Source organism: Chamaea fasciata, unplaced genomic scaffold, assembly GCF_029207755.1.
Source record: "Chamaea fasciata isolate MVZ Bird 193981 ecotype frontalis unplaced genomic scaffold, bChaFas1.0.hap1 SCAF_8, whole genome shotgun sequence".
NCBI classification, from domain to species: domain Eukaryota; kingdom Metazoa; phylum Chordata; class Aves; order Passeriformes; family Sylviidae; genus Chamaea; species Chamaea fasciata.
The window spans coordinates 8,094,076-8,102,630 of NW_027094093.1; the positions used below are offsets into that span (position 1 = coordinate 8,094,076).

At 43.0% G+C, this 8,555-nt stretch overlaps 1 protein-coding gene across 1 annotated transcript in view; it reads left to right on the plus strand.

Moving 5' to 3' along the window:
- The window catches only part of COL3A1 (collagen type III alpha 1 chain), a 48,756-nt gene extending 41,508 nt beyond the window's left edge, over positions 1–7,248 (plus strand). The window contains exons 41-51 of the mRNA XM_066189554.1: positions 223–330; positions 669–722; positions 898–1,005; positions 1,639–1,692; positions 1,803–1,910; positions 3,027–3,080; positions 3,312–3,419; positions 4,047–4,326; positions 4,819–5,006; positions 5,184–5,426; positions 6,074–7,248. Of these exons, the coding sequence (XP_066045651.1) occupies positions 223–330; positions 669–722; positions 898–1,005; positions 1,639–1,692; positions 1,803–1,910; positions 3,027–3,080; positions 3,312–3,419; positions 4,047–4,326; positions 4,819–5,006; positions 5,184–5,426; positions 6,074–6,220 (1,452 nt within the window). The 3' untranslated portion in view covers positions 6,221–7,248. The remainder of the gene's footprint in view (positions 1–222; positions 331–668; positions 723–897; positions 1,006–1,638; positions 1,693–1,802; positions 1,911–3,026; positions 3,081–3,311; positions 3,420–4,046; positions 4,327–4,818; positions 5,007–5,183; positions 5,427–6,073) is intronic.
- Positions 7,249–8,555: the final 1,307 nt, after the last annotated feature.

Consider the following 8,555-nt stretch of genomic DNA (forward strand, 5'->3'; position numbering starts at 1 on the left):
AATTAATGAGGAACATTCTTGCATGACTATTAGCAGCAGTAAAAAGAAACCAGTTTTGCCCAGTTTTTATCTCGTTTTGTGTATTCACAACCACCAAACCCACATTAGCCCATCACTTCATTAGGTCTCCTTCAAAATCCCTGCATAGTTAATAACGTGCAAAATACACTGGTATCTCCTAAGAACATTATCTGCAATGGAAACCTCTCCCTTTTTGTTCAGGGTGAAGATGGCAAACCAGGCTCCAACGGTATCCCGGGAGAACGCGGCGCTCCTGGTCCCCAAGGTCCTATTGGACAGAGAGGCTTACCTGGAGAGCCTGGCAGAGATGTGAGTGGATGGAGTTTCCCTGCTAGCCTGAGTTAAAAATGGGAGACTCCAGGAGCAAACATGCTTTAAGGTTCACAAGGCCTCCCTTGAGAGCCTGATGCTGTCAAGGATCCATCCCCTTCACTGTCGGGGGACAGCTTCTGTCTCGCTTGGAACATGAGAACGCACTGTCTACAACATAACGGAGGTCCTACTGGTCTTTTAGGAGCTACTCCACCTCCAGGAACTCTTCTTTCTTGGAAATTCTTTCTTTGATGAGCGTTGTTCAAGCTCACTGGGAAACAAGCTGTCTACTGGTCATGCAGTTCATGAACAAACTGTGCCACTCTGTTTTGCAGGGTAACCCTGGCTCTGATGGCTTGCCCGGACGTGACGGATCCCCAGGAGGCAAAGTAAGAATTTACCAATATCCTTAGACTTTCCAATAAATAAGACATGTCCCACATGGCAATACATGTACTGTATATGCTATGTAATTTGTTCCTTGAACCTCCTGTTCTCCACTGAAAATACTCCTTGTATTGAGTTCTATAAAACATGATATTTATTACCCCTTACTATCTGCAGGGTGACCGAGGTGAAAGTGGCTCTCCTGGCCCACCAGGACCCCCTGGCCACCCTGGACCTGCAGGAAATGCTGGTGCACCTGGAAAAGCTGGTGAAAGAGGATTTCAGGTAAGACCAAAGTAAATAGGTTACTGCTTACTTACATACCCTTCCTACGCAAAGTCCTTTTCAGGCAGGAATAGAGAGGAAATTTTGAAGAGTCATACATTTGTTACTGTCAGAGTTTCTTGACATCAGTGACCTGTTCTATAAGAACACCCAGGGGAAAGACATCTCAGCGTTTATGTTCTAACAGTTATAGAAATTAAGCTCAAAATTCATGTACTCCATAGGATGCCAAAAAGCACAGCATCCCACCAGGCCCTGTCCTAATTTCCATCCCATCTGGTGCTCTTGCAGCACAAGCAATGTGTTATTTATTTAAAGTAAGGAAGTAACTTTGGAAGCCCTCAAGTTATTTCTCAGGAGTACTGACACCAGCACAGTGAGCACTGAGCACCTCACTGGGAGAGGGAAGAGGGGCTGCAGTGCCTGTGTAGAGATCAGTGCCTCCAGGCAGCTGACAAAGGCTGACATTGGTACAGAAATGGCCTGGCCAGGATCCTCGCTGACTACTGTGTGTGGAGATTCCCCTTGTTTCCCAACACCTGCTGGCTGTGAACATACAGCTTATGTGGAAATAAAGAGGTGGGCTAGGCAGTTCCAAGTGATCCATGTCTTCTCATTCTTACCTTGTCACAGGGTCCACCTGGCCCTCCTGGCTCTACTGGTCCTGCTGGTGTTCGTGGTCCTGCTGTAAGTCACATCTAAAATACCTGTGATGTCACCCATTCAGTATTTCCTGTTATATGGGCAATGCTCTTACCTCCTTATATCTTCCTTTCATTGCAAATCTACTCTTACAGGGTCCTCAAGGTCCTCGTGGTGACAAAGGTGAACCTGGTGAACGAGGCAGCAACGGCATAAAGGGTCACAGAGGGTTTCCTGGTACCCCTGGTCTCCCTGGTCCTCCTGTGAGTATTTCACATTGGATTAGGAATTACAGCTGATCTTAGTTTCTGTGTTTAGGCCCCAGGTACCTAATCAACCTTAGCTAATTTGATGGGAATCTGTGTAAATTTGACTGTCAGATGTTTCAAAATCCAGATTCCCTGAACCAACTTGGCATAAGCATAATTAAAGAACTGGAAGAAGCTGTTAGGAAGTAAAGATGGGTTTACTATAACCCGTTCAATAAAAACTTCTTATATTTTCATTTATAATATAATCAGGCTATTCCTGATTTAATTAGGAAAGAGAGAAGTAGGGGTTGAAATGTCTATATGTCTGTTAGAAATCTATCCTAGACAGACAACTAAAGCTACTCGGAGTCCAAATACCTCTCTTCTGCCATGTACCTTTTATAGAAAGTAATACTGGGGCAAAATGGGCAGGAAATTCTAAACTACTGAATTGTAAATGTGCATTACCATCTGAACATAGCTAAGAGAATTGAAGGGCAAGAATAGATAAGCATGCCATACATATTTATGACCAGTAAAGGTTTAAGAAGGGATTTATTCTTAAAAAAACCCTACTAATTCCCCTCATGATACACAAGAACCAAAGATAGCACCAATACCAACCTATTCAACAAGACAATAGAACCTGGAATCTAACATATAACATGAGAAAAAAATTGATAAATTCTCATTTGATGATTGAAAACTTAAAAAAAAATGTCTTGGTTCTTTGCAGTACATACACAGAGGAAATTTGTAAATGTATTTGAAATCATGAATGTTTGTCAAATTATTTAAATAACATTACTGGTAATATTGTTAAAACTGCAGCATTTTGGCTATAGCTATGTATTCTTATGAATATAAGAGTTCATCCAAAGCTCATTGGTGTCAGTTGGCTTTCTTGCATTTTGGATAACACATCTCTATATGAAAACATGTTAGAGAACATTCAATATTTTTTTCGGATGAAAGAATGGACACCATTCTCTCATATCTGACAACCTTTTCATAAGGAGGTGTTTTGTATAATCTTGAAGATGTTTTCAGTGTCTTTATTTAAGGCATATCCAGCTAGTTGCAAGATATTACCAGGAGGTGTATGACTGACTTTTCCTTTTTTCATAGGGTCCCCTGGGTCCACAAGGTGCAATTGGAGGTCCAGGAGCCTCAGGTGCAAGGGTAAGAAAAACTCCTTACTCAACCTAACTGCAAGGAAAATTCAGACTGTTTAGTTAATATATACATACATAGAGACATACATTTTAGTTGGCCATCTTAACGGACAGCAGCTGAAGAAAGGAAGGACACCTGATAAATCATAAAGAAATATTTGAAGTACCTCACAAAGTGTTTCTGAATCATCTGATAAACTATTTTGAGCACGTTTTTTTGTGTCCTTTGTTGTCCTAGGGTCCCCCAGGGCCAGCTGGGCCACCTGGAAAAGATGGCACCAGTGGCTACCCAGGTCCAATTGGTCCTCCCGGCCCCCGCGGTACCAGAGGCGAAAGCGGCCCCGCCGTAAGTGAACGGAGCAAACTCACACAAGCAAATCTTTGGGAATATTCATAAAACACAGGACGCTCAACTCTTTAAATATTTCCCTCAGGAACTCTCTATTTCTTGGACAAGATTTGTGGCAGGAGGTGTCTGGCTACCAAGGCTAAATCCAAACCTGTGCAGCTTGTTTGCAGTTTAGTGTAACTACTGATGTACACACAGGATGCTGTGTTGGTCTCAGCTGATCCTTGACTTTTCTGCATACAATGGGATCCTCCTCGTTGTGGAGCACAGGCTCCCTCCCTCTGGGCCTGGGAAGCCATGGAATGGGGTTCCTCAACTGGTGTAGAGATCAGAACTGCCAAGGTGTTTCTATCAGTCACCTCCTAAAGCCAAGAAATGCTCATTCTCCGGATTTTAGTGGAAAGGGTTCCTTCTCAAAGCCCAGACATGAAGACAGCTGAACTTGACAAAATGAGGGGAAAAAATTACAATTTTAAGAAAACAAAGGCCTGGAAAATCTAACAGATGTTTATACATCTGTTTAATTAATGAATAAGTGAACTAAATATTTGTGCAAGAATTTTCATTTTTTTAAGACTAGGGCCCACAGAGACTTTTAGTATTAACCCGTTTGCTATTTTTTAGGGTCCACCAGGGCAGCCTGGTCTTCCTGGTCCTGCTGGTCCTCCTGGTCCATGTTGTGGTGGTGGTGCAGCTGCCCTGGGTGCTGGTGAGAAAGGTCCAGTTTACGGGTATGAATATCGAGATGAGCCCAAGGAAAACGATATCAATCTGGGTGACATCATATCCTCAATGAAATCAATTAACAACCAGATTGAAAACATCATTAGTCCTGATGGGTCCCGGAAGAACCCAGCTCGTAACTGCCGAGACCTGAAATTCTGCCATCCCGAGCTGAAGAGTGGTATGTTTGGATTTTATTTTCACCAATGGTAGCAGGTCTTAGCAGGTCTTGGGGATTGTTTTCTATGGTTTTCTAACTTGAGTATTTAAAATGCGGATATCTTCCATGAAAATTTGGCTTTTTTTTCAAACAAATGTAATGAAAAAGATGATAAACTTAAAAACTATTTTAAACATTAATTAACATTAATATTTATAGAGAATATATATTTGACTTCAACTACACTCATTGTGTCCTTAGAAGTGAACATATGTTTAAACAATTTTAGGGGAAAAAAAAAATTACAAGTTCTAAATTTATTCCAAATTTCAGTTCCCTTACAGAATTCACATAAACTCTGTACCTTTTTATATCATCTTATTTTCTGTGGCATCTCTTCTGTCAAAATTAATGACTTCCTCAGAAATCTGGCATAGAAATAAGGTTTACCATCATGCAGCCAGATTCTTCTCCAAATATATTAAGCCCCTTAACATTTTTCCTTACCTCTAGGAGAGTACTGGGTTGATCCTAACCAAGGCTGCAAGATGGATGCTATTAAAGTCTACTGCAACATGGAAACTGGTGAGACCTGCCTCAATGCTAACCCCAGGACCGTGCCAAGGAAAAACTGGTGGACCAGTGCAAACAGCGGAAAGAAACACGTTTGGTTTGGAGAGTCTATGAATGGAGGCTTCCAGGTGAGAAATGAGCACACTTAACAGCCCAGATTGTGCAGCACAACATACTAAAAAAAAGTTCTAAATTAAACTGAATGAGACAATTAGTATGTCAATTAGTATGTATCAAAAATCAAGATGTGGGCTGACCTCAGACATGACTGAACAAACACTCTTGCCTCTGTTGGTGCTCTGCAGTTCAGCTATGGAGATCCTGAGCTCCCAGAGGATGTCTCCGAAGTCCAGCTGGCCTTCCTGCGCATCCTCTCCAGCCGTGCCTCCCAGAACATCACCTACCACTGCAAGAACAGCATTGCCTACATGGACCACGACAGCGGGAATGTTAAAAAAGCTCTGAAACTGATGAGCTCTACAGAAAGTGAGATCAAGGCTGAAGGAAACAGCAAATTCACATATGCTGTCCTGGAAGATGGCTGCACTGTGAGTAAACGGGAATTTAGTGCTGTAGTTAATAAATAATTCCCTCTAGAGGACTAGACCCATAATAAAGGGAGAGAGCTTTGCATGGCCTGGGTAAGGAAAGGACACAGCTACAGATGGTAGGGAGAACCTAGATTCTGTACACCAGAAGTCCCATTCCTGTAGCAACTGTAGGAAGTGAGGTGGAGTTACCTGTAAAGGACAGATTTAAATGGATCTCCTTGCTTTAGAGTCAGTGTCAGGGAACTCACAGTGACCGAGTTTTCATCCATCCCCTGTCGACTCTTAAATTATTCATACCAAACCAAGGCCAGCTGGTTGAAGCCATGGGCTGTGGTTATGGGAAGGGGCAAAGACAGTCATTTTGCAGATCCAGCATTGCCTCCCTGCCCCTTGTCAGTGCAGCAGAAAGTACTGGAGGGGAGCAGGAACACCCCTGAGCGTGCTGGTCTGACAGCACCCACAGCCTTTTCAGTAACAAATGGACAACACTAACGCTGTCCATGAGTTCCCCCTCCTGGGGTCATTTCCACAGAGACAGCAAACAGCTTCTAACAGGTTGAGAGGGTTTGTTATTACAGAAAGAGAAAATTTGAAATCTGATAACCACATCCCTTAACCTTTTTTTTTCATTTCTAACTCCACAGAAACACACTGGTGAGTGGGGCAAAACAGTTTTCGAATACAGGACACGCAAGACAATGAGGTTGCCAGTGGTGGATATTGCACCATTAGATATTGGTGGTCCTGATCAGGAATTTGGCGTGGACATTGGCCCAGTCTGCTTCTTATAAATCAAAGAGCCTGCTTTTTCTGAAACCCCAGCAAACAGATTCACACTCCAACTGTGCTCCTTTTTTTCAGCCTTGTCAGCTAGTACAGGTGCCCATCTGTATCCCAGTTATTTATTACCAAAATTTCTGGGGGAAATATCAATTTGATATCAAGGGTTTGGGTTTTTTTGCTATTACACAAAATACAGTAAAAATGCTTTTTTTTTTTTTGCTCTATTTTTTTTTACCAAATTCCATCTTCAAAACATGTCTCCGTGGTGCTATAATAAAACTTCAACACTTAATAAAACAACACTGTGTTCTATTAGTTGAATGTTAGCCAATTTACAAAGCACTGATTGCTCCCAGTACCAAAGTTTACCCTTCTTTCCAAGATGCAGTCCATAAAGCTAGAACGACCTCCCTGTTTCAACTACCTCAACATGGACAGAAACTGGGATGTGTCTGATGAGTCAAACCAAAAATCAATCAAATCAATCAAAATGCATTGGACCCAGTGGTCAATTCCAGGGACTCATTTGGTACGAAATTGTCTATTTCTGTACTGATTAGCTGTGAAAGGTACAGTTTGAGTTTAATACCTTAATGTCACTAGTCACCATAATTTTGTTGTTGGATTGTATTCTGTTGTCAAAGGTGCTTCTCTACTTTCCTGTCATTGCTGGTCAAGACCACTAAAATTAGGGAAGTGTAAAAGAATAATATGATGGTGCTAATGTATTTTTCACTCCTAACTCTGCAAGTCAGGGTTATTGACTTGCTCAAAGAACCAAAAAGGTAAAGGATTTAAAGCAATTGTAAATGTCTCCTGTCAAAGATCGTCATTGGCATGTCATAGTTGAGAATTTTCTCCCTTCACTCTGTAAAAGTCAATAAAGATGCAAAATTGTGAATTTCTTCTGCCACATTAACACATTTATAGTGTTGAAGGTTAACCATCTTTGTAAGCTTTTATATGGTTGTTGGTCTACTCCTTACAGAGACACATAATAAAATACCTTAATAAAATTTCTTGTTGTTTCATAAAACCGACTTCCTTTTTAATTTTACTATTCGTGCCTTTGTTCAAATAAAAATTAATAAAAATAAAACCAAATCTGGCATTGCAGGCACACAGATTGTGGTGATTGGGAATGGGGCTGCGGCCGAGCCTCATCCCCAATGGGCTACAGCTGTGTAGGGCCGGGGAGCCCAGCCGGACCGAGCCGGGCGGGCACACAGCCGCTAGAACCGAGCCTGTAAAACCGAGCTGGGTGGACACAGAGCCTGTAGAACCGAGCCTGTAAAACCGAGCTGGGTGGACACAGAGCCTGTAGCTCTGATCCTGTAGCACCGAGGCAGGCGGCACCGAAGTCCTGCAAGTCCTGGCGGCTTTCAAACCACCGCACCGGCCGCCTGTGAGCGGCCGAGAGCTCGGGATATCGGCAGAGCCCATACGGGACATCCCGCTGCGAATATTGCACAGGAAAGACATTCGCAGGGGAGGGTGCAGGATACGGGGAGCGGCGCGGCGCGGCGCGCTTTGCTCAGCAGGTAGGCAAGAAATACTGTGTTTGCTGACTCCCTATAGGAGAGAGAGCGGCGCCCCGCACTTTCGCTGGTTGCTGCGAAATAAGCAGTGTAACTATGCACTGGCGCCGCGTAATTTCGCTGTTTTTTTACGAAAGAAACAGCGTAATTACACACTTTTTTCCTAAAAACCGAAATACAAAAATTAGCTATTTGTTACGTAAGAAACAGCGTAACTACGCACTGGCGCTGCGCAATTTCGCGTTTGCTACGGAAGAAACAGTAACGCTAAGCACTTTGCTCACTCGGTACAGGGCGAGGGAACGAACTTCGCTGATTTGGTGTGGAGGGGACGGCGGGAAGCCGCGCAGTGTGCTTGTGCTTGGCTTAGGAGCAGGCACACAGAGTGAATGCCTTTTCCATGGAGCAGACACACAGACACTGCCTTGTAATCCTGCTCTATTTCACAGCCTGATCTATTCCCCACTAAGGCATGCCAGGGATAAACATCGCAGGTGTCTCTGTGTGCAGAGAGGAAGGGGAGGGAGCTAAAGCTCTGCACGGTGTGAAGGCTCTGGGGCAGGATCACAGACAAGGAAAAGCACAAAAGGAAGGACAGGACTGCTCCTCATGGTCTGGATCCAATGGGGTTGTCTCCAAGACTAGAAGTGAGAGGGCTTTTCTTCCTCTTGACTTGCTCCCTTCCTACAGTATTACTGGCCTGAGTAAGAAAAGAATTTTATTTTGAATAATAATAAATAGAATACTTAAGACTTGAGACATAGAGTATTGATAACTGTTAAAAATCTTATAAGATAATAAACTA